Source organism: Typha angustifolia, chromosome 8 (genome assembly GCF_048772165.1).
Source record: "Typha angustifolia cultivar Huaian chromosome 8, ASM4877216v1, whole genome shotgun sequence".
NCBI lineage: Eukaryota > Viridiplantae > Streptophyta > Magnoliopsida > Poales > Typhaceae > Typha > Typha angustifolia.
In genome coordinates this window covers 1,722,129-1,746,403 of record NC_133246.1, presented here as the reverse complement: position 1 = coordinate 1,746,403, position 24,275 = coordinate 1,722,129, and the positions used below count along the sequence as shown (strand labels likewise).

Sequence of the window (24,275 nt, the reverse complement as noted above, 5' to 3'; positions counted from 1 at the left end):
TCGATCGCCTGAGTTACTGACTACTTTGGATGCATAGATTATCACCTGATATTCTTATATTTCGATTAATTAACTTTGCTCACAATTTCTCCACCCTCTCGGTAATATGAAAGTTAATAGATAATTAGATTTTTCAAGCAAAAATTATTGTCTCCTTCCTATGGTAATTGAAGCAATTGCTACCTTACGATCAGCTCTCCTCCATGGCCACCCACTCTCATCGTCAGGGTTGATATATTCTGAAAAAGCTTGATTGTGCTTGGATCAATATGTATCCATTCGATCGGGGTATCTTGCTTTTTTCTACCAACTCAAGTGTTTATATTTTCAACGATCTTCTCGAAGTTGTTAATACAGTCATCGATATCTCTAGTATTGTCAACGTTTGCTCAAATTATATTTGTGCTAGTCTTACTGTTAGAAGTTTACACACCACACCACTAGAAATAACAATTCTATTACTCACTGTACCGATGCTAGTTTGAGCACGGTGATATTATTTTATCAAACCCACCTCTTGTACTAAAAAAAAAAAAAAAAGAAAATTAATAAAATTAATTAGGCCTTGTTTGGTTTAATCTTTTAAAGAGTCAGCTTAATTAGATTCTAAAGATATAAAAAGAAATAATTTGATTATTTAGCCAGTTTGAGAATCCCTAAATCATTTCTGGAGGTATAGCAAGGGTCTAAGGGTTTGAATCACAAAAAATCTAACAGGACTCCAAGGTGTTCGATGGAAATGCTCGCTGCCTCCATCTTGCGTTTAGCCCCTATTGACGTCCAATGAATGGTAGGTTTACAGGTGGGCCCTGCCCTCTTACTCTAGTCACGCACACCTAGGTCGTGGCCTGTGGCCTGTGGCCTGTGGCCTGTGGCTGTGGGTGAACTTAGGCAACCGGTCCTTGTCAGACGGAGACGGTAGCTAGGCATACTAGGCTAGGCCTTTTACCCCTCACCCTCAAGTCCTTTGCCCTACCGAATGTTAGGTCTGTGAGTGGACTTTTTGATTTATACCTTGGCTACCTTTTTCTTTATAACAAGATGATAAAGATTAATGGGGAATTAAAGTTGGGAGGTACAAATAAAAATAACTAAAACTCCATCTCACAAGATGAGTTTTGGATCATATTCCGTGACCACGATGCTTTGTTTGTTATTATTATATATTTGCTTGTCAAGTTGGGAGAGGGGATTGGTTCGTGACAGCATATTAATCGTACATATATATATATATATATATATTATTCAAATAATAGTGATTGCACTCGTGTGTAGTCTAAAAATATCAAGATCCTTAGCTTTTATATTCTTCCTAAATTAAAATGGCATGTCTTCGAAAAAGCCTTCCTCTAAGCCCTACATTACCTCACACTTATCAAGGTAATGCTGGGATAATCTTTTTAAGATATTATTAGAGAGATGTGTAAGTACTGGTGAGAGAGCCTGCAAACCCCAAAGTTGTTTACGTTAAACACATTGATGATCAGTTGCTCCAAAAGCAGTACAACGAAAGCGAGAGATGCCAAATATGACAAACATGGGCTTCAAATTTCTTTTCTATCCCAAGCATGCAAGACACGAGAGCGGCGATCGAAGACATGGATGCGATTAAACGAGATGAGGACAAGCTTCCTGGAGGAGAAAGCTCGAGATAGATCACATCATTGGTGGGGCCACGTCATGACGCGTGCCACGTTCCTATATACTAGCATCTACTTTTAACTCCCCTCTCCGTCTTCGTCAAAACTGGTGATTATATTTATTTAAGCTACGTCGAGATATGTATGTCGTTATCTGCCTTAAATGGCCGGAGAAGTAATTAGTCATGGATGTGCATTAAATGTACTCACTACTTTGTCCTATCGAGCTTATAATAAATTCCTCGCTCCCTTCTTTTACCTCGAGGGCTTGCAGATTAATAATAAGCCCTCGGTCTATATACGAAGAAGTGGGCTACGTACTTTGATGGCCCTCAACGGCTATATATTTTGACTAGCTTTATCGACTGCGTATTAACTCTACGTAGCTTCATACGTACTGTCGTTAGAGAAGATCGCACTACTTTACTCTTTACCGAGACAAAGTAGCAGGAAATGCAGCAAAAGCCCAAAACCCAACCTCCATGGGTTGTACGGGGATCGGATGAGTCGGCGTTTTTTTTTTTTTTTTTTTTCTTTAAAAAAATAAAAAAATATGAATTAATTAATTCGTTTTAGCTCCACGAGGAAAATAAGTAGGGGTACGTGGCGGATATGTAAGGGGTGATGCAGCATGGGGCATGGAAGGAGAAGGGTCGCAGGGATCTCAGTGGCGGGATCGCGGTTTCCGAGGCAAGCTGGCCTCGAGCCCCGCGATGGCAGGGTTGGGAGGGGACCGGAGGTATCCCCCCAGTTGTAAAAAGCGAGCGGCGATTGATTTCTCGAACTCTTTTTGTTTTTAAATATTTATATTTAGCTGCCATTGACGTGACTGCTGGGTCCCACGTAAATAAGATAAGATATTATTATAATGTTCTTATATACTTTTTTCTATATGATTTGAATGAGCGATATAGTCCAGCTCCTGGCGTTACGTGTACGCATGATCCGAGTCAAATGTCTCTCTTTGTGCTGCTGCTGCTATTCTTGACTCCAATAGCTCAAAGTTGAGAACAACTTGTGATTTTAAAGTTTACTTCAAAGGATAAGGGCTGTTTGGGCTGATGGGACGAGGAATTGGGCCTAAGCCCAGAATTTCGTATGATTGATCTCAAACGCAGGGTGGTGTTCACTGCAAGTGTGTACTCGTGTAGTAGTCAAAGCTAAAAAAAGAGATTAGCAGGAGAGTTGGTTCGCTTTATGTCACATTTACAGGGAATATAGCCAGACCTACCAGCATATCACCTTTACAAGACTCATTTGAAAAAGGTGAAAAAAAAAGGGAAAAGAAAGACGTCTCAAAATGCAAGGGTAATCAATCAGTGCTGCTTCAACTTGTCGGAACAGTCACTAGAGCAGTTGAAACAGCTTAGGTTTTGCTCAGTGGCATCTACCCTTTTGTTTCTGTATGTATTACTCCTGTATCTGTGGACTCCTTGGGCAGTCCTCCATGGATGTCATTAGCTTCCATCATCCCATCCAGGAATATTAGCGGTAGCCTCGTTGACCATTTTCACCAGCGTTACCTGATTCAATGACATATTAAGAAAGTATCGACGAAATCAACAATTAGTAGTATGGTTTGCGGAGAACAATTCAAAGTAAACGATAAAGCTCCACAAAATTTTTGAATATTTTATTCACTACAAGTTCAAGATCTCGAGTTGAGACTCAAGAGAATTATTTTTCCACCTAGCTATATCTACTGCATCGAACAACTATTTCTTGAATGCAGCTCCTTTCTGGCTCTTGTATGCTTAGGATTAGATTGTATAGCTCATTGGCTACTGAAACAATATTAACTTCTACTTTTATTAGCTAACCTGAGATTTGAAGTTCTTTCAGGGCACCTCTTCAATCAGAGCTACTAATGGACAAACCTCGCCACGATGTGATCAAGCTAAGCCAACATATTCATAAATAGTTCATTCCATTTTTATCTCTATAATCAAACATTTACACACAGTCATAACATCAATGTCATCTACATGCAAAACAGTACACCGCATTATAGCTTGGATATGGTATCATAAAGCACAAACAGGCAACTAAGGGAGCGGTGGTAAGCTAATCTAATGAAGTTCCAGTGCAAATACTAGTGTCATTACAGCAACATAGCTCTCTTCATTTTCATGATTATTAGTTATATCATTTCGCAGCATAATAATGTATATGTCATCTTACATTTGCACGAGCACATTACTAGCTTTCACTAAAGGAAATTGCAGCTCCTACTATTGTCTAACTTCAAAGCTGATGATACAAAGATACACATGGGCAAATAGGTTTACTCTAAAGAATCTAAATCAGGACAAAATTCTAAGACTGCAAGTACCTCTTCTTGTTATGGAAGTGTTTTAATAGGCAACTACGCAGTTGATACCAAAGGTAATGTAGCGAGATAAAGATACAAGTCCAGTGAGAAATGCCCAACAAGTATAATAAGAATGACGCAATTTCTAATACGTAATCCGAAATTAAAAAATTAGGAAGGTAAAAAGACTGCGAAAGATGTCTCATAAAGCTGAAAATTTGTTGTTAAGGTACTCTCAAAGATTTGGATAACTGTAAAACATACCACACTCTCAGGAACTCTTGGAGGAGGCAATGAAAGATTTCTTGGTGGTGGGCCACGGAGATAGGATCTTTTGTCAAAGCGCCACTCCCCAACTTTTCCATAGGTTAGTTCACCCTAAAACAAAATTCCATGAAGTAAATCATGATGAACAAGAACATGATGATGGGTTTAACGAACTGTCATATAAAATCATCATGTGAAAAATGTCCAGGGAACAGCTTCAACTGCGGCCGACATATCAACGTGAGATCTCTTTTACTGCTAAACTATTATATATGCTTACCAGCAGAATATAGTTACCTTTAATGAATAGTCACATCCATAAGTATAGTGGATGATAAATGTGTTTCCCACCTTTAAGTCCCAAGGGGGCTGCAATTGGCATTTTCAAGGTACTTAAGCACACTCAGAAACCATATAACTGAGATGTTGACAATTAATCTTTTAACAAAACAGGAAGTAGTTCTACCTGTATCATGAAATCTTTACGCAGAATATGCCGCACGCCATGCAATGCACTGGCAACAGCATAGGCATACCTGGATATGAGCAGGAAAGAAAGACATGAAATAGATAAGGATCAGATAGATCTCTAACTAAATATATAAGATAATTAACTGAATATGTAGCAGAAGTAGTTCTCACATTTCTAAAACCCATCCGAAAGCTTTGTCCGTCTCTGGGTCATCTTTCATTTTCAATGAAACATTCATCCAAGTAGGAGCAATCTTCTCCAGCTGGGACTGGAGTAGTTCAATTTGTTCACAGAGAAAGTACAGAAAGTTAAATACAGTACAAAAGTATGCAAAACTTCTGCTAGTCACAGTAAATTTCTACAAAATAGATTGTTGTACAGAAAGAGAGAAAAGATAGACCCTTTTAGAATGCCAAAAAACCAACAAGCTAAAATGTCCTTCACAATCGACCAAGTTGCAGAGGAGATCACTTTTCAACTGGAAACTACCTTCTTGATAATAACAGGAGAATTGCCAATAGGGTCAACATCTGTGACGGGGCCCTTTTCTTCTGGGTAGAACTTCCTTATGATCTTTTCATTTTTAGATGGTCTAATATAGAAGAATGGAAACCCTGCCGGGTCATTTCCACGAGCTAAGTTTGGTAGAGGGTTAGCAATGATGTGATCTGGTTCCGCCATTAGTATATACCTAAAATAGTTTCATCAGTCATGCAAGCATTTCACTGAACAAAGATAAACAATAAATACAGGACAAGAGCTAACTGGATTCGCATGTACTCACTCCTCTTCAATGTTTGCTCTTTCCAGCCACTGTACAAAAGCCCAAGGTCTGTTGAGGACAATGTAACCCTGGTACAAATGTTGAGTAGATGCAAACATCTTTAGAATTTAACTAATTAAGAAGTGAATCAACAAAAACATCTACTGCAAGCCATCTTTTTCTCAAGTTTTGCATACTAAGTGAACAGTATTTTCTTTTTTCCTTATGAACTTTGTAAAACTTATGCAAAAGCAGTAGCTACCTAGACATTTTGTCAGAACTCTTCTATAACATGATAATGACAAATGACAAACTCTTCTCGTCAAAAGAACATGAACAGACTGATAATCTCTTGGAGGTTATATTGTACATGACCTTGTTCTGGTATAGTTGACATGAACTGAAACTTCCATGACACTTTATCGTATTTCTATTCAGCATAATTCTGTCATCTACAACTTCCTTAATAATGACAAGAAAACGACAGTAAGCAGCAAAACACAAAATTCTTCAAGTTGGTTGTTCCTACAAATTGTTTGCTACATTTTCAGTCATGCATGGGTTGATACACAATGAGAGAACAGAGTGCATTTTGTTCAAGAGTTGATAATCTACAAAATCAGATTTTGAATGCAAACCAACAACAGAGGCAGCAGAAGAAATAACGATTGCTATAAAATGAGAAATGCTCACCCGATCCATACCATCAGGGAGAGGATCCACCACGAAGGTAGGGATCTCTTCCATCAAATTATCTGGCTTTCCTGAATGGAGCACCCGTGTGAACCCTCCCAACTCTGAGCCCTCTCTGTCCTTCATCTTCTTGTACCAGTAGTACATTATCCGGCACTGCCATTTACTATATGGCGCATCCGTCGCCGTGAGGGCCACATGGAAGGGCCTGGGCCTCCTCCTTTCCCCTAACCTCGTCAACTCATCAGGCCTCTGAATAATGGAATCTTGGGTGACACCCTCCAGCGATTCCCTCCCCGCATCTTCGCTCCGGTTGTGCATCACTATTGTGAGGAAGTTGTAGGTGGCAAAGAAAAACCCAATTGCCAAGAGGACCAACAAGAATGGGGATACTTTCCCCGTGTTCTTCCTCCCATTCATTATTGCTGCCTACCTATTCACATAACATCAGATGCTTCGCCACAAATTGGTGCCTCAAAGATGGGAACTTTTGACCAAATCCAGCTCTATCCTATGTAATAATTTTCCAACTAGAAGCAAATCTAGTCTATACCATCAAAAAATCACAAACTTCTCATCAAGTGAGTCGCCAAGAAACCCTAATCAAACGCAGTCACAGCCTCGAAACTCCTACAAGCAAAGACCCCACATTAAAACAACCGCACAGACGGGACAGGACGCACAATTGCAAGGATTTAACCTTCTAAAACAATTCTAAGTGAAGCACTAATCAGAACCTTGGCATTAGTAAACCCAATATATCGCCAAAACAGAAGAGAGAGGAAGGACTAACTAACTAACTAACTAATCAGTGAAAAATTGAAGGAGAAAACCAAAAAAATTGCATACCAAAATGGGAAGATTTTCACGGCGACGCTGGGCTTGATCCGAGAGGAGGCGAGGCGAGAAGTAAACGAGCAAAAAGGGAAGAGATGCTTGTAGGCCTCCACTTCCGAACATACTAGAGTTATATCTTTCAAACTATACACAACAAGAACTAAGGCCCAATTCTTCTCTTAACTTCGAAAACAACCGATGCCAATGCTTCAGCAACAAATTTTGGCACTCCGGTTCCTCGTTTTACGTTCGAAGATATTTACGTTGATACCAACCATGCTTCTAGAAAAATCCTAATGCGACTCTAATGGGCCGGGCTAAATAGGTAGGCTTATTAAAAGCCCATGAGCCCTGAGAATTTATTACAGCATATAAAGCCCATTTTATCAGTAAAGAACTATTAGCTGAGACATTATACTATAGATTATTGTACTTCACCGAGCTGGCAATCACGAGATACCTGTCGAAACTTCAAGACATCCTCCAGAGGAAGAGATGGGAAGGGAAGGGAGGGGAGGAAAAGCTTCACCACTTTTTTAGCTTTTACCCTTTTTTTTTTTTTTAATAATCAAATATAAGTATAATAACAATCTGAGCTTCACGAACTTTTGAAAAAGATTGGGTATTCCTGTCCCTCCCATTCCCCCCCCCCCCCCACCCCTTCTTTATCCTACTTTTTTTTATTCGCAGGAGAATATCTCGAAAGTGCACTTCCTTTTGGCTTCTTCTTCCACTTTTCACCTCTCGCTCACATGCATGCCCACCTTAGCCTTAGTTAATTTATATATATTATGTAAATACGAGCGGGAATGTTGTAGGGATTCTGCTGTCCAGATCCTAACGGTAACGTGACATGAGATCATCGATCTGTGTCGACGTGGCGTCTTCCGGTTCGTCGGGATTGGAGCGAGGTGTATGGACCGATGCAGCTGAACAATTTTTGGCTTCCCCTCCCCCCGACTCACACCGTCACACGGGCTGTGCATGAGGTAGAAGTAGAACGAAGGGGGAGAAATGCATGAATTTCCTGCAGTTGGTGTACTTGGCAGAGGTTGATTGGGAGATATTGGCATCCGATGAGTACTATGACTCTACGAGTTAATGTTCTCTTGGTCTGGGTCACTGTGACCAGTGGACCCATCACGTAGTATGTTCTTTTAAAGGACTCTTTTATTAATAGGGTCCATTTTTGTGTAAATTATTTTTACTCCTACCGTATGGGACTGCTACTTCTTACCATGGTCTTAAAAGGTTTGATGTATATACGTGACATACCATTTAAGTCTATCATCTTTCATTTTCACATAAGAAAGCGTCTTAAAAAAAGTTTAATATAAAGTTATTAAATTTTAACTAATAATTAAGTTATCTAACAGTAATGAGTAATATTTTACGATAGTTTAAACTTGTTTAGTTTATAGATTTTTAACTGAGAGGGAATCGAAAGCTCAGTGGTCACCTCCATTTCATCTATTGTCACCAACTACCAAATACACTTCCACTCCCTGTTTCCCTCTATATATCCAGCTTCACTTCCACTCTCCACTGCACATCCCACTTCGCTTCAATAATGGCTATCCTTCCACTTCCACTTCCACTCATGTCTCTCTTCTTCTTCCTCCTCCTCCTCTCCTCCACTTGCATAGCCACGACCACCACCTGCACCACCCCAGCGGACCATGGCTCCACCCTTCACATCATCCATGCCTTCGGGCCGTGCTCCCCTCTCCATCCCACCTCCCCCTTCCCCTCCTGGGCCTCCTTCCTCACCTCCCAGAACGACCGCGACGCCTCCCGCCTCCAATTCCTCAGCTCCCTCGCCACCGCCGGTGGCGGCCACCGCTCCTTCGTCCCCATCGCCCCTGGCCGCCAGCTCCTCCAGATCCCCAACTACGTCGTCCGCGCCCGTGTCGGTTCCCCTCCCCAGTCCTTCCTCGCCGCCCTCGACACCAGCAACGACGCCGCGTGGTTCCCCTGCTCCTCCTGCGTCGGCTGCTCCTCAGCCTCCGCCTCCTTCTCCCCATCCCTCTCCTCCACCTTCCGCCAAATCCCCTGCGGTTCTCCCCAATGCTCTCAAGTCCCGAACCCATCTTGCCAAATTAGTTCTTGCGCCTTTAACCTCACCTACGGCTCCTCCTCCGTCCAAGCCGTTCTCTCGCAGGACTCCTTGTCGTTGGCGTCCGACGTGATTAACACCTACGCCTTCGGTTGCTTGCAGAAGGTCACCGGAAGCTCTATTCCACCTCAGGGGCTCCTCGGCCTCGGCCGCGGACCGCTCTCTTTCTTGTCCCAAACCAAGAATATGTACGCTTCGACCTTTTCCTACTGCCTCCCTAGCTTTAAATCCTTGAACTTCTCAGGCACGCTTCGCCTCGGCCCAAAGGGCCAGCCTTTGCGCATAAAGACGACTCCTTTGCTATTCAATCCGAGGAGGTCTTCCTTCTACTATGTCAACATGACCGGGATCCGAGTCGGGCGGCGAGTCGTCCCGATCCCGGCGTCGGCGCTCGCGTTCGACACGGCCACCGGGGCTGGGACCATCGTCGACTCCGGGACGATGTTCACCCGGCTGGTGGCGCCGGCTTACACGGCGATGCGGGACGAGTTCCGGCGGCGGGTAGCTGCGCCACTGGCGCCGCCGCTCGGGGGGTTCGACACGTGCTACAACGTGAGTGTGGCGGTGCCCACCGTGACGTTCATGTTCGCGGGACCGATGGAGGTGACGCTGCCGGAGGAGAACGTCGTCATCCACAGCACGGCGGGGGGCATCACGTGCCTGGCAATGGCGGCGGCGGCGCCGGAAGGGGTAAACTCCGTGCTCAATGTGATTGCCAACATGCAGCAGCAGAACCACCGGGTGCTCTTCGATGTCCCCAATGCCAGGATTGGCTTCTCCCGTGAGCGCTGCACAGCTGCCTGAGATTGAGATGGCTCTGCTCTCAGTCGCTATTGTTGTGTAGCGCGTAGTCACGTTCCTGAGTTTGTCTTAGATCGAGATTTGGCGTTTCATGTTGTTGTTATCGTTGTCTTCTTTCTAGTTTTCGGCTTTTGGATTCTTCTGCAATTAAGACTGTTTAGTGGTAATTATCGCATCTAAGTGTGACGCGGATCGTCTCGTAAATCTTTTAAGCTTTCAAGCGATGCTCGAGTGCTGCCAAAGGATTCGAGTACGGAATAATTCCAAAAAGTCATGCTCGATATTTGGAGTGTTACTAGATTGCAATCTATCCAGCCATGTAGTTATTCTTCAACTCAAATGAAATATCTACTACCAGGAATTAATTACTAGAGGTGCTAAAGTAGAGCCTTTTACAAGACCTATGTAAATAACTAGACATCTTTAATTTATTATTATACACAGTTGCTAATTAAGGATGAGAACCAGAGGAGGAGGAGGAGGAGGAGGAGGTCCTAGTTGTGAGAGATGGCCTCATCTGCACGATTTGTTCTTCATCAACACCCATCCTCGTCGCAGTCATGCCTGCTTCGAAGAATCGCCTGACGGCGTTCCTCATGTAGGCTATGCCTTCTCTTACTTTCATTTGCTTTATGACCTTCTCCTCGAAGCTCTTTAGAAGATGATCGCCGTTCATTACCGACGCAAGCTGCATGAGCTCTTGCTGGAACTCGCTCAACATGGCTTCCTCATTAGCTTCCCCCTCCCTGATCTTTACGGGCATTGGGAGTTCCACTGCATTGATGACGAATTATAGTTAGTAACAACTTATATATAATAGCCTATCATATATGATCCTAGATGCCACTCTTTCTTTGTTGGAAAAAAAGAAAAAGAAAAAGAAAATCCTCACCTGGACAATCCGTCCTTGGTTGAATCCTAGTTTGCACAATGCCTTCAAAGGTTCCAGCCCATTCATCTCTCTTGGTCAGGTAAGGTGATGGTAGATCAAAGATCTTCTTAACAGTTGCAGGAATGGATGAATGCTCGTACTCTGAGGTTGGAAATGGAACACCATTCGGACCATGAACAACTGCAACAAAAACATACGAAAATTATCAACATGATGTATGTCACTAGCTGAACGATTAGATCTATCATTGGTTTTCCCCAACTTACCAGTACCCTTTTCAATCCAAGGAGACACCATGATCGCCGGAACTCGTACTCCCAATCGGTTAAATGTGAAGAAGAAGGGCTCCGGGCCGACGATGCCGTCAGGGCTCGGGACACCCCTGACGGGCGTAGGAACGTGATCAAAGAAGCCACCATGCTCATCGTAAGTGATCACTAACAAGGTCTGATTCCATTGTGGGCTGGAACGGAGGGTTTCATAGATCTCCTTGATGAACATTTGGCCTTGGTATACATCATGGGAAGGGTGGTCATCATTGGCAGGATGAGCCTTGGAGTCCATGTAGTGCTGCTCGATGACAGCGTAGTTGGGAAGAGATCCTTTTCTCGCGTGGTTCTTGAACTCGAGGGCGTAGGAATGGAACTTGGTGAGGTACTTGAGCTTGCGAAGGTTGCGATAGAAGAGGGTGGCTGGTAGATCCTGGTAGTAGATGCCAAAGGAGTACCCTGCGTCGTCGAGGTTATCAAATATAGTCCTCTGGGGGTAGCCCTTCACCAGCAAACTGCCAGGTACTTAAACAAATGTCAATATTTTTCTCCTAAGGGGACAAAAAAAAAGAAGAAGAAAGAAAAGCAATTGTGTACAGATCTTGATTATGAAAGGATATTTGAAGGTTCTAATTTCTAAGATAATGATCATTCCAACATTGAGCATCTATACAAAAAGTTCTAATTAATTAATCACATGATTTCTTTCTTGGCCTAACTAGCATTCCTCGGCAATAATAAGTCATTAAATATATCATTAGCTCATCCACCATTGACAAAGTACTTCATATGATGACTCTTCTACATGGAATGGAAGGGGTGATAGTGTGACATTTTTTCAACTCTAGTTATTGTTACTACTACACCATCTCCAAAAAGTTACATATTAACGCGGGTTCCCCAGTTAAAATCTCTCTCTTTCTCTCTCTGTCTCGATTCATCGATCGATCTACCGACAGTTTTCTTCCATCGTTAAGCTTGGCATCCACTCTGGGGCCCACCTCATGATGAGAGATTATATTATTTCAAATCGCTTTCGATAATTAATAAAATGTACCTGCGATTGTTACTGGTGGCTCCCATGGAGGTAGCGGAGTGGACGAAGAGGCGGTTCGGCTGGGTCGAGGCCGGGACCGACGCGAACCACCGGTCGACCACCGCGAATTCCTCCACCAGCGCCTTGTAGACCGCCACCATCTCAGGTCTGAAACCGTTCATGACTGCATCCGTCATGTTCGCCGACATCGACCGCGCGTTCTGCACGAACCCGTTCATCGGCGCCGGGGAAGCCGACGTGTCATCGGATCCGAACAGCTGCTCCCGGATCGCCTGGAACGAGTGCCCCGGGTCCGGATCCACGAAGTGCGCCCCGTCCTTGAAGTAGACCCTGCTCGCGTTCGGGTCCGCGGCCGAGATCGGGTTCGACTCCGTCCCCGTGACGCCGTCGATCTCCGGGTTGAGCCGCTTCATCCAGCCGAGCATGTGGTCGAAGGAGCGGTTCTCCATGACGACCACCACCACGGTCTTGATTGGGCCGGCGGCTTGGGCCGGCGGCCCAAATAGGAGTAAGAGAAGGTAGAAGCAGCATGAGAGGCGACGATTACTTTGCTGCGCCATTCTTGTTTCTTATCTCTTTTCTATCTTCGGAGTGGAATAGAGAGAGAGAGGGAGAGAGAGAGAGAGAGAGTGTGTGTGTGTGTGTGTGTGTGTGTGTGTGTGTAGGGAATCCCGAATACCGAGGGGAATGGTTGTGACTAAGTCTAGCCTTCCTTTTGGGGTGCGCTTTTATTGGATAGTGGTTCTCTATCCTTTCGGAGGACAGGTGGGATATAATTACTGGTTCTTTACTGCGAGAAGCTATAAATAAGAGTATTAACTAAAATTCCAGTATTCTGAGATTAATTCATGTCTGGTTGAGTAGTTGTGTGGGATAGATAACCTTTGGTGATGCGTCTACATAAGATATAACGCAGGGAATTCCCCACAAGGTAGTAGATGATGATGATCATGATGGATGGGGGCCCACTGCAATGGCCTTAAATAACTTAGCCTGTCGTTACTTTGGATCCGGTTCCCGCTTTGTCCCATTAGAGCTTGCCTACAAAGTACAAAGTCTTTCACCATCAACAACACAAAGATGGATATGATATGATAACGCTTTTTTGCGCGTTGCGTGTATTCCATCTCCTATGACAACCACTGTGTACAAGCATCCGATGAGTTTAGTTTAATATGCTATAAAACAATCAAGTTATGATGTTTATAGAAGCACAAGTATATGAAGCCAAATTGGTGGGCTGAACCTAGGAGTAACCAGGACCACAACATAACTTGTCGGTTAAACTCTCCTTTTATCCGCAAGCTAATTGCAGGATTCTGCTGTGCACAAGTCAACAGAATTAAAAGAGCCCAATGAACTTTGAACATCCTAAGGAGATTAGATTTGAAATTCTCCAGAATCAGTAACAACAGCGATTAAATGCCAGATGAAACTAACGCAACTAAAGAAGGCTAAAATTTCTGTACATATGCGGCTGAGTTGCCATTATACAAGGGCGGCGTTGTGCTGTGCTTCCGAAAGAAGATTATTCGCGGCCAGAAGCAGCATGATACTTCACAACAAGGATTACTTGCGGCCCAACCTCTGCAAATGTTGCTGGTGCTTTGCCGCAGCTGCCTTGTCTGCGGCTTCTCGCTTCAAAGCCCTCTTTGCACGTCTCCCTGTCACATCTTTCGATGCCTCTTTCTTTCTAGGGCCATGGGATGGACCAGCATCAGAGTCGTCAATGAATTGGCGAGTAACGGGTCGTGCCTCCTTTCTTCCTGCCCTGACATAACCATTGTCACCCCACCTCCTGTTACCAATTCGAATACTAGATGAGCTGCTGATGTAGTAAGCTTCCTCGAGATCATCATCATGATCGTCATCTTCAAATAGATACAAATCTTCAAGTTCTTCATAAACCTCATCTCGAGGATCTACTGTCAAAGGCACAAACCAAGTGGCTCTAAGCAGAAGGCAGACACTTTCCTCAAACATGTAGTCATGAATACTGCAAAAGGAAACGGTAGATTATTTTACAGGGACAAATTCAGGCACAGCTGCCTACTCTTTCCAATAAAGGGGTCAAAAGGGTAGCGTACCAGCCATCAAGCGAGCGGTGAACATTCAGAAACTCAAATGGATGCTTGCATTGGGGACAAGAAGGGTTCTTATTGTAAGATGCCCATCTAAGGATGCATGTCACACTGCTCATAACAGACAGTACTCAAATAACATTAGCATCAAAGGCAGTATTATTACCTAATATATATATATATACTCTAATATAAAACTTTTGCTTGGACTTGATTTGAATTTTCAGGTTTAAGAACTAATTATCCTGAATGTACAATTTCTGCATCAATAGAATTGAACATTCAACAACTAAGGTTAATGATAAGCTCCCCAGAACATGCTCAAGAGGATATCAAGGAAGCCTCAATTTATGCTCTTCAATTTTCATAAGGCTCCTTATTAATCGAAGAAACAGCAACTAAGAACTCTTTAACTGCATAACCAACAACTCAGCAAGGTTCAGAGAAATAAAAATACCTGTTTAGCAGGTTATTAACTTATTATGATTAACGACTTAATAATGTAAGTACTTAATAACTCAATACGGCTCATACAAAAATATAGAAATAACAGGCCCATTATCTTCCTTATGATATCTATCTCCCAGTATATGAGCAGTTGGCAATGCCAATTATCAATGAAAAGGTGTAGGTTCAAATAACCCAAAAAAGAAAAGAAAAGTAAAAACTTCTAATACTAACTCTTCATAACTTTACTAAGGAGTGGGAGATCACTATTCCACTTACTTAGGGATAGTATGAGGATTTTATGCTATTCAACTTATAGATGGAAAAGCTCTTTCATTTAAAACTACATTACATAGAATAATCTTTGGTCTTCATCTCCACCATTTGACTCCTTTAGTTTAACAATCATTCTTCTTTAGTAACGCCTGTGTGGTCTCATTTGGAGATAATTAGATCTCAATAGACAACTCTCAAGCCCAACTTGCCACGAATACAATCATTTCCATATTTCTTACTAATACAATTCATTTGGACCTTATCATCTAAGCTAAATTTCACTTCCTAAACACATCTCAAGTCTGAACTACTTAAATTCTGAATTATAGTACACGAGTGACCTTTTAAAATGGTTAATTGAAATTGCCTCCTGCTAGCAGTTTACTGTGGAAACGCACTTTAAGACTAAAGTTGACCTATATAGAAATAGACTCCTCTTTTTCCAATATGGTTGTAAAAAGAAAAATTAAGAAGCGTCCAATTAGTCCTCGAGTTCAGTCAGTTCATTGAATATATTTTAGAGATACATCTTATACGTCAACTAACCCCTTGTCTGCCCATCTACTGCCCAGGGTCTTTTGAAATCTTGTCTTCTCGAATATAACATAACTAATTGAAGATTTGACACGTCTCAAGACCTATTCTGCCCACTGAAGGCCAACGATCTTACAGACACTATCATGCCGCCTTGCTATGTTGCTGACTCACCACCTTTTATGATGTTTTCGAGCAAATCAGATCAATAGGACTGATAGGCGTTCAATTTTCTAGATTTTATAACGCTTTTGAGCAAATCAGGTCAATAAGAAGGACAGATAGATATTCAATCTTCTAGCTGCGTCAATCTTGGAAAACTCCGGTTGCCTAGGTAGACCTGGTTTAACTAATTATAAGAGGACAGTGATACCTTTTGCCCTCCTCTATCTACGTTGAGATAGCCACACTTCTTACATATCCTTTCATACCAATCCAGTGGATGTTGGTGCTCTCCAATGGCGAGCAGTAATAATATCACTTTGATCCCTTACTCCTCTCTCCCTATTTCTCCTCTCTTTTACCCTATTCAATTAGCGTATGAGATAAGTCACCAATGATAGCTACATAACCATGGCAACAAGTCATCCAGGAAGTAATGCTACCCATGGCAGCACAGCATGACAGCAATCCTTGTGCCTTAATGTCTGCCTAAAATGCTGATACTTGTAAGTTATGGTGATGTTATTATGTTGCATATGACGAGCTCTAATCCATTTGCCTCAAATACCAGAATTCCACAGGTTGACTTTCTCATCAACAACACATGTATTCCAACTCAGTTATCCCGAAATCCCCGTCCTTAGATCTAAATTACACATTTGCTATCGCAAGCAGAAAGATACACCAGATAAGCAAGAACTAGAAGTATAGAAAGACTCCAACTTTAAAAAGAAGAAGTTTTTAGACAAACCAGTAAGCATGCTCGCAACCTTTTACAATGGCCGTCTCCTGCAAGATTATCTTCTCCAAACAAATCGCACAAAACCCGAAATCCACCTCCTCCACCGTACTCGACCCATCGCATCCGATCCCCTTCCCCTCACCACCCACCTGAAATCACCATCACCGAGATCAAGAATCACTCAAATCCCAACCGACCCAATTCAGTTCCATCGAAAGTTCCACAGATCTACAAGATATCGATCGATCTAGCGCTATTGGACAAAAAAATAGATGGAATACCGGGATCTCCGTGGCCATTGAGCCGGAGGCGCTTAGATGGGGCAGGACGGGAAGGGGAAGGGGAAGGGGAAGGGGAAGGGGAAGGGTAAAAAGGGAAGGGAAAAAGATTATGCTTCCCTCTCGATCATCAACGGGGGTGAGGAGAAGGGGGAAGGAGATAGATAAGGTGGGGGACGAATTGGGGGGCGGGGGGCTCCGCTAGAGAACACCAAAGAAAGAGCAAGGAAGGAGAAGAGGCAGATAAGATGGTTTATTCGGGGAATAAAAAACGGAATAAATTTTCTGGAGATTCCAATTCCGCTCACTTTATCCCATTATTTGAGTTAATAGATTATGGTTTGCGCGACGAGGCAAAGGGCGGTAGTTGGAAACGCATCCACAAAAATAAATAAATAAATAAATAAAATAAAAAAAAACGCATCCACCGACTCACGGGGGAGGTCTGGTGTTCCTCCGGAGATGGATAGGTTTGTGTATATCTTCAATCTTTAGTATCTGATTGGCCGCACAGTGGGACAAGCAGGATGCTTAGCCTTATCCTTTCTGATAATTTAATATCCTTATCCTGTTAATTATAAAAGTCATGGGTTTAAAATCCTTTGTTAATTTAGATATAATTTTTTGAATAATTAACTAAACGGTTCATCATGTATATTAACGCAGTTATAAATTTAATTACCTCCTCCGGTTTGCAATTATTTGCCGAGTCGAACAAATCTAAAAAAAATCACAACCAAACGAATCGAACACCGAACGAGGTGTTAATGCCCATGATTCAAATGTGCGACTCCCCTCTTCCCACGACTCAGGACACACAGCAAAAGCATCTTCGGAGACGCAGTCGGAGGAAAAGTGACAAACTTGAGCCATTAATTATTGCCACAAAGTCGATCCAACCCCAGCTCTTGTCCCAGACAAGATCGCGATCGATCACGGCCATTATTGGTCGTACACTTGGAAGGGAGTGGATGCCACCACTGACACGTGTAGGGCCATGTCACACCCTCCTCATTTGCACCAACCAACGCCTCACCCCCTCCAAAAGAATCCCATTCCACCCATCTCACCAAAACATCCTTCATCCAGTCATCCCCCATCAACTATTTGCCTATTTAACCTACCATAGTGTAGGAGGAGGAGGAGTAGTACTGGACACTGTTACTAGCTATCTCTCTCACTCTATAGTGATTAATTATGCCTCGCCACCGGAGACAAGCATCTCAAGCTCTCCCTTTGGATTTCAACGTGGCGGAGCAAGAACCATGCCAGGAGTTAGCTCATGAGAATGTAACCAATGGCGGCGGCGGCGGCGGCGGCGGCGGTCAGGGTAAAGTTGCTTCGAGTGCAGGGGTTAATTTGGAAAGTAAAGCGCCGCCTTCCGGCGGCCGCGCCGGGGAGAATGTACCTAAGAAGAAGGCATCTGGTAGTAGTTAGTTAGTATCAACATCTACTCGTGGTGGTTGCAGTTGTTGGTTGCTCTCTGATGAGTCTTGCAATTTTTTATTTGAAGGGTGGTGTCTGTGCTCGTTTTCTTCGGTCATTTGTGTGTCTTGTTAAGCAATCTAAATTGTTGAATGGGACTATGTTTCTTGGATATTGATTCTTAACCCCAAAATAGGCCCGTATATTGTAAAATGGACTTCATCCATCAGGCCCACGAAATGTGAATAAGTTTTGTAAAACTCGGTCAAACAATATTGATGACCTAACGCTACCAAGAAATTTAATCAATTCCTAGAGGTTCCAAGTTAGGTCCAACCTCCATCTAACGGATTTCAAACCTGTTAGGTTATACCAGCGTAGTAGCCCAAAACTCCACTCAAATCTCTCCTCCCTTGTTTTAAGCCCCCCCTCCATTCCCACAATCTTAATGCACTAAAAAACGATGGACAATCTCTGCCTCGAGCTCGACTCCGCCTTCCTCTCCGCCACCTCCGACTCCCCACCCGACTCCACCTCCCCGTCTTCCTCCTTTTACCAGTACTCCTCTCCTCCCTCTGTCAAGTCCATCACCCCATCCCGTAAACTGATCGTGTCAAACATCTCTTACCGAGTACCTCGCAATGGGAGCATCCTAACCTCCGTCTCCTTCGCCGCGAGGAGCTCGGAGATCCTCGCCGTCGTCGGCCCGAGCGGGGCTGGGAAGTCAACTCTCCTTCGCATCCTCTCGGGTCGCATCGAGGCGTCCCAGTTCAACCCTACATCCATCTCGCTCAACGATCGGCTCATGACTAGCCCTGCCCAACTCCGCAAGCTGTGCGGCTTCGTCACTCAAGAAGACAACCTCCTGCCTTTGCTCACGGTCAAAGAAACCCTCATGTTCACGGCCAAGTTCCGGCTCAAGGACATGAGCTTGTCGGAGAAGGAGGAGAGGGTCATGAGCTTAATGCAAGAGTTAGGTCTCGATCACATCGCCGATAGCTACGTCGGCGACGAGGAATTCAGAGGGATATCGGGAGGAGAGCGAAAGCGCGTGTCGATCGCCGTCGATGTCATCCACGACCCGCCGGTTCTTCTCGTCGACGAGCCGACGTCGGGGTTGGATAGTAGATCGGCCCTACAAGTGGTTGAGCTACTCGCTTCCATGGCTAAGTCGAGGGCACAAATACTTATACTCACGATTCACCAGCCTAGTTATCGGATTCTTGGGTACGTATCCACTTTTCTGCTACTGTCGCATGGCACTGTAGCACACTACGGCAGTCTCAAGTCACTCGAAGAGACCATATCACGTATGGGACTAAAGATTCCGACCCAACTCAATCCTTTAGAGTACGCAATGGAGATCACACAGCAACTGGAGGAGCACTACGACAGAAAGTTCTCGCAAGAAGATTGCTCGGATGAAGAGCTTTTAATTCTAGATGGGGATATAGACAATCGTGATCGTGACCACTACTGCTCCGTATGGCAAGAGGTAACCTCACTAGCTTGGAGATTTTGGAAAATTATCTATCGAACTAAGCAGTTATTTGCTGCAAGGACGATGCAAGCAATCGTGGGTGGATTAGGGTTAGGAAGCGTCTACTTGCATGTCAAGACCGACGCCGACGGCGTCGCGAATAGGCTCGGCCTCTTTGCCTTCAGCCTTAGCTTCCTCCTCTCATCTACAGTCGAAGCACTGCCTATCTTCCTCCAAGAACGGCGTGTTCTCATGAGGGAATCATCTCGTAGAATGTATCGGCTATCCTCTTATATGTTTGCAAACACGGCGGTCTTCCTGCCCTTCTTGCTCGTCGTCGCCTTCCTCTTCGCCGTGCCGGTGTATTGGCTAGTAGGGCTCAATCCAAGCTTGACTGCATTCCTGTTCTTCGTATTGGTCGTGTGGTTGATAGTGTTGATGGCTAGCTCTCTAGTGCTCTTCCTGAGTGCAATCTCACCTGACTTCATGCTAGGCAACTCACTCATATCTATATTCCTAGGGATTTTCTTCCTCTTCTCAGGATACTTCATACCGAAGGAGAGCATCCCAAAGTATTGGATCTTCATGTACTACGTCTCACTCTATAAGTATCCTTTGGATTCCCTCCTCATCAACGAGTACTGGAGTGCTAGACAGGAGTGCTTCACTTGGCAGCAAGTGCGTGGGCGTTCCGTTTGCACGCTAACTGGAGGCGACATCTTGAGAGGGAGAGGTTTGGAGAAGGACACGAGATGGGTCAACGTGGGGATCATGTGTGGGTTCTTCTTGGTTTACAGAGTGCTCTGTTGGATTCTACTCCAAAGAAGGGCTTCCAGGACAACTCTGTGAGAGATGAAAAAGTAACGTCTTTGGTGTGAAAACGGTCGGATGTTGTGTGTAAATATTCTTAAATCAAATCAATTCATTTATGTTGAACATTTATGACCAACGCATGAAATGTTATACGCGTTTGACCAAAACCTTTTTAGTCTACAGAATGCAGCAGTTCTCTGCAACCAGACCTGCACGCGATCGGGGTGCCGATCTGATTACATTAGCTCCTCGGTAATCGTGCACTTTTTACTTAGTAAGTCATGACCCATGGTGATTAGACAAGACAAAACAGATCGATATTGAGAGAGAGAGAGAGAGAAAAGAAGGGGGGGAGAGAGAGAGAATCGAAGAAAGCAAATATTGCAAACAGTGAAGGGTCAAGTGGAAAGAGATGGCCGGCGTCCATGCGCGCTCGCTTGCAGCCTCAGTAACTCCACGCGTCGGCTCTCTATTGGCCTCTATCCCACTGCGGCGCAGAGTTCAACCCATCAATTCCGTGAGTGGAGTCAAAGGGAGGAAACTGGAAAAAGGAAAAGCATGCAAGAGGTGGGGGAAAAAAAGAGAGAGAGAGAGAGAGAGGGGAGAGCAAGAACGAAAAAATATATATAAAAAACTAGAATTATTAAAACCAATAGAAGAACAGTAAAAGCTGCAGGTCTTGGCGGATGGATGCAGCTGTGATCGAGTTTACTCCAGGCTATTTTTCGCGTGCGCCCTTTTTGCAGTCAAAGTACAAGTACTTCATCTCTCATCCTGGCCATCCACTCTATTCATAGTATGTGGTGGAGTTAACTTGTTATATATAACCGAGGTTTAATTTATTTACCTCCAGTTTTAGGCTTCTAGTAGTAGTACATGTATGAAAACGGAAGAACGCATGAGAGTTTAGTCTATTAAAAGAATAATTAACTATAGAGGTATTACATGTTATGTACATAGGGTGAAGGATTGTCAAACTTTAGTCACTGAAATCAAGGTGAGAGATGAAGTTTGAGATTTGATGCTCTTGCTTTTAATTTATAAAAGGGAATATAATGCTTATGAAGAGTATAAAGGAGAAAATAAGTACATAATTAATGAGTCTAAAACTGCTCGTATCTTTTAAAGAGGAACTCACTCGATCTTCTCATGACCTCGCCTCGTTCTACGGTTGAGGCAGTAAAAGCAGGGCATCATCCGACTACTATTTCTCATCAGAATTTGGCATATAGATATCTTGAGCCAAAACCTCTCTCTCTCTCTCTCTCTCTCTCTCTCTCTCAAACACAAACACACACAAACAAACACACACACACACACACTAATTAAACCATCCTGCAGCTTTAACCGCCGGCTTAACCCCCCCACCAATGAGTAATAACCAACGAGTCCAACTAATAACTCCCCCCAAAATCCCCTACTTTGACCATGCAAAACTCGACCCGAGACCGGTGATGTGACGTAAGAGCCAGCCGGGGGGCCCCACGTTTTTTTCTCTCGCTCGGTGGCCTTCGATTAGACGTTTCGACCCACGCCGTAACTCTACTGCCTCGAAATCCACACCCTACGATTTAAACGAATTTGGGAATGCATCACTGGGAAGAAGAAAGAGGGTGTTGTGTCAAATTTCGCGACATCAAGATTCGGAGTCACATCGAACGCACGGCTGGGATGGCGTACAGGTGAAGTTTAACGTAAGATAAAGCCGCGAGGGCAACGTACCTCACGTAGGCCTTGCCGTCTCTTTCCTGGCTATATAAAGCCATAGCATCCCATCTCTTTCACTCCAGTCTCCACTATATAAAATATTATCTTCTCCGATTTCGTCTACTATTTACTTCTATTATATTATAAAAGGTTTTCAATGGCGGAGTACGTTAGTAGATCCAGCAATGCCATGGTGCCTCTCTCCCACGCACGCGAGGGCAGCCACGTGTCCGACGACGACGACGACGGCGGGAGCAAAACCCACGCTTCCGGCGACACGCCGCCTCCGGCACATCTGCCGCTTGTGTCGACGTCTTCCTCCTCCGCCGGGAAGAAGCCGCGGGGGCGGCCCCCCGGGTCCAAGAACAAGCCCAAGCCCCCCGTGGTGATCACCCGGGACAGTGAGTCGGCGATGCAGCCCGTCGTCTTTGAGCTCGCTGCCGGCGCCGATGTCATCGGGAGCATATCCGCCTTCGCCCTTCGCCGCCGCGTCGGCATCTCGGTACTCAGCGGAGCCGGCGCCGTCGCCAACGTGGCGCTCCGCCACCCCACGTCGCCGGCGTCCACCATAACCCTCCACGGCCGGTTCGACATCCTCTCCATCTCCGGGAGCTTCCTGCCGTCCCCGGCGAGCTCATCCCCCTTCACTGTTTCCTTGGCGGGGGCGCAGGGGCAGGTGATAGGGGGAACGGTGGCGGGGCCGCTGACGGCGGCGACTGCGGTGGTTGTGGTGGCTGCGTCGTTCTTGAAGCCGGAGTTCTACCGGCTACCTCCGGTGGAGGAAGACGAAACAGATGCGAAAGAAGAGGAAGAGATAAAGCCGGCCGCCGCGGTTGAACCGGTGCAGGTTTACGGTGGGGTTATTCCGTTCACCTCCGGTCAGGTTACCCCTCACCACGAGAGGGTTTTGTGGGCCCAGCCCTCTTCATCTCGTCCTCCTAGTCATCACTACTAATGAAGCAAATTAGACTCTCTTTTTTAATCATCAAACTTGTTTCTTTGAAGGGGAAAAAAATAGAGGGTACTTGGCGTTATATTTTTTTTATAGTGCGAGGGCTAAAAAGCAAAATAGTGGCAAATCTTCTCCTTCCTCGGGAAGAGAAGAACAACACCCCAACTCCCCATGCAGGCTTAAAGAGTATGAAGAGATCAGACGGCGAGTGACAGTAAAAGCTTGGCCCTTCTATTTTTCTTTCCCCCTTTAATTTCTTTTTTTATCTTGTTTCATACTAAGATGGGATGTTTTAGTGAATACTACTACTCGCTCGTTGGTTTTCCTTTGCTGAATTTTGCATACAACACCCTATATTGAACTCAATTTGTAATGGTTGCTTATGTTCTACTCCAGAAGTCAAGTTGGTCAAATTAAAGTTTGGTCCTCACACTTCTTTTTAATTTCTATAACGCACCCACATGGCCACATCCGTAACTTGATGATAAAAAAAGAAGGGGAAAAGGGAAAGGGGGAAAGAGAATATAAACATATAGAGAGAGAAAGAGAGATCTAGTACTGCAATCCTCGTCTCTTTTGACGAAGAAAGATGGCAATGGCGAAAAGAGAAGATTTGGAACAGAGGAGGTGTGTTGGAGTTTCTTTCGGCTGCTCCGTGTTCCACTTTTACTCGTCAGGGATGAGAGATGGTGTACTCGAACTTGATTGGGTTTGCCACTTTTGGCTAACGTGGGCTCCGCTGTGTACTTTCTTGTAAGGTTTATTTGAGGCCGGTGGGACCTCCGGATTTTTCCGGAACCGATAGCTGTCGGCAGAAATGTTTGAAGGTTAGCTATCCTCTCATGGTCTTAATCTCAATTTAAAATAATTATAAAACACAGGGTGCTTTTTGATAAATTTATCTAAAAAAGTAATACTCCGTTCAACGAAGCAGCCATACTTAGTCTAAGGACGTTGGAAACTTCTACAATAACAACGATTGACATTTGATTTGTTTCTATCCGGAATTAGCCTAAGACCGTTGACTAATCAACTACCAGGTCAAAATCTAAATTTATTCCTATATATCATATTGAATTGAGATAAAATAATACATTAATTATTATTTTTAATAACGAATTCTCCTTTCCCAATCTTACAACGTTATTACAACACGGAGATGCAATTTTTGACCTTTAGTCAATAAAAAAGGCTAATTGTAAAGAAACTGGCTGCTATCCCATCACATTCAACCATTCAAGTCCATGTTCTCCCCAACCC

The 24,275-nt window shown here is 44.1% G+C and overlaps 6 protein-coding genes across 6 annotated transcripts; 3 read left to right on the top strand and 3 right to left on the bottom strand.

Moving 5' to 3' along the window:
- Positions 1 to 2,742: 2,742 nt before the first annotated feature.
- LOC140766101 (hydroxyproline O-arabinosyltransferase NOD3-like) lies at positions 2,743 to 7,220 on the bottom strand. Its single transcript, XM_073105519.1, has 9 exons — positions 6,996 to 7,220; positions 6,147 to 6,776; positions 5,475 to 5,542; positions 5,180 to 5,381; positions 4,861 to 4,958; positions 4,685 to 4,754; positions 4,516 to 4,587; positions 4,216 to 4,329; positions 2,743 to 3,163 (listed from the first exon to the last, which is right to left on the bottom strand). The coding sequence occupies exons 2-9, from the start codon at positions 6,564 to 6,566 to the stop codon at positions 3,098 to 3,100; spliced, it is 1,110 nt and encodes a 369-aa protein (XP_072961620.1). The 5' UTR covers positions 6,567 to 6,776; positions 6,996 to 7,220; the 3' UTR covers positions 2,743 to 3,097.
- Positions 7,221 to 8,511: 1,291 nt separating this feature from the next.
- Positions 8,512 to 10,067, top strand: LOC140765930 (aspartyl protease AED3-like). The gene has a single exon (XM_073105265.1). The coding sequence runs from the start codon at positions 8,554 to 8,556 to the stop codon at positions 9,901 to 9,903; it is 1,350 nt and encodes a 449-aa protein (XP_072961366.1). The 5' UTR covers positions 8,512 to 8,553; the 3' UTR covers positions 9,904 to 10,067.
- A 129-nt stretch (positions 10,068 to 10,196) lies between these two features.
- LOC140765929 (non-specific phospholipase C2-like) lies at positions 10,197 to 12,827 on the bottom strand. Its single transcript, XM_073105264.1, has 4 exons — positions 12,119 to 12,827; positions 11,059 to 11,576; positions 10,793 to 10,972; positions 10,197 to 10,674 (listed from the first exon to the last, which is right to left on the bottom strand). Exons 1-4 carry the CDS (start codon positions 12,676 to 12,678, stop codon positions 10,352 to 10,354), a joined length of 1,581 nt encoding a protein of 526 aa, XP_072961365.1. The 5' UTR covers positions 12,679 to 12,827; the 3' UTR covers positions 10,197 to 10,351.
- Positions 12,828 to 13,476: 649 nt separating this feature from the next.
- On the bottom strand, positions 13,477 to 16,872 carry LOC140765934 (uncharacterized). The gene is made up of 4 exons (XM_073105272.1): positions 16,642 to 16,872; positions 16,370 to 16,509; positions 14,206 to 14,310; positions 13,477 to 14,114 (listed from the first exon to the last, which is right to left on the bottom strand). The coding sequence occupies exons 1-4, from the start codon at positions 16,657 to 16,659 to the stop codon at positions 13,688 to 13,690; spliced, it is 690 nt and encodes a 229-aa protein (XP_072961373.1). The 5' UTR covers positions 16,660 to 16,872; the 3' UTR covers positions 13,477 to 13,687.
- Positions 16,873 to 18,486: 1,614 nt separating this feature from the next.
- Positions 18,487 to 20,479, top strand: LOC140765927 (ABC transporter G family member 23). Its single transcript, XM_073105260.1, has one exon. It carries the CDS (start codon positions 18,527 to 18,529, stop codon positions 20,390 to 20,392), a length of 1,866 nt encoding a protein of 621 aa, XP_072961361.1. The 5' UTR covers positions 18,487 to 18,526; the 3' UTR covers positions 20,393 to 20,479.
- A 1,550-nt stretch (positions 20,480 to 22,029) lies between these two features.
- On the top strand, positions 22,030 to 23,435 carry LOC140765932 (AT-hook motif nuclear-localized protein 28-like). Its single transcript, XM_073105267.1, has one exon. The coding sequence runs from the start codon at positions 22,221 to 22,223 to the stop codon at positions 23,016 to 23,018; it is 798 nt and encodes a 265-aa protein (XP_072961368.1). The 5' UTR covers positions 22,030 to 22,220; the 3' UTR covers positions 23,019 to 23,435.
- The last annotated feature ends 840 nt before the right edge of the window (positions 23,436 to 24,275 follow it).

Coding starts and splice junctions, on each gene's coding strand:
- LOC140766101 (XM_073105519.1), bottom strand. CDS start 6,566: ATGAATGGGAGGAAGAACACGGGGAAAGTATCCCCATTCTTGTTGGTC. Junction 5,543..6,146: donor TCCCTGATGGTATGGATCGG/GTGAGCATTTCT, acceptor CATTTGTACCAG/GGTTACATTGTCCTCAACAG. Junction 3,164..4,215: donor CAAGAGTTCCTGAGAGTGTG/GTATGTTTTACA, acceptor TCATTGAATCAG/GTAACGCTGGTGAAAATGGT.
- LOC140765930 (XM_073105265.1), top strand. CDS start 8,554: ATGGCTATCCTTCCACTTCCACTTCCACTCATGTCTCTCTTCTTCTTC.
- LOC140765929 (XM_073105264.1), bottom strand. CDS start 12,678: ATGGCGCAGCAAAGTAATCGTCGCCTCTCATGCTGCTTCTACCTTCTC. Junction 11,577..12,118: donor GCCACCAGTAACAATCGCAG/GTACATTTTATT, acceptor AGTACCTGGCAG/TTTGCTGGTGAAGGGCTACC. Junction 10,973..11,058: donor TTGGATTGAAAAGGGTACTG/GTAAGTTGGGGA, acceptor TTTTTGTTGCAG/TTGTTCATGGTCCGAATGGT.
- LOC140765934 (XM_073105272.1), bottom strand. Junction 14,311..16,369: donor GGTTGCGAGCATGCTTACTG/GTTTGTCTAAAA, acceptor TGTTATGAGCAG/TGTGACATGCATCCTTAGAT. Junction 14,115..14,205: donor CACCGCTCGCTTGATGGCTG/GTACGCTACCCT, acceptor TTCCTTTTGCAG/TATTCATGACTACATGTTTG.
- LOC140765927 (XM_073105260.1), top strand. CDS start 18,527: ATGGACAATCTCTGCCTCGAGCTCGACTCCGCCTTCCTCTCCGCCACC.
- LOC140765932 (XM_073105267.1), top strand. CDS start 22,221: ATGGCGGAGTACGTTAGTAGATCCAGCAATGCCATGGTGCCTCTCTCC.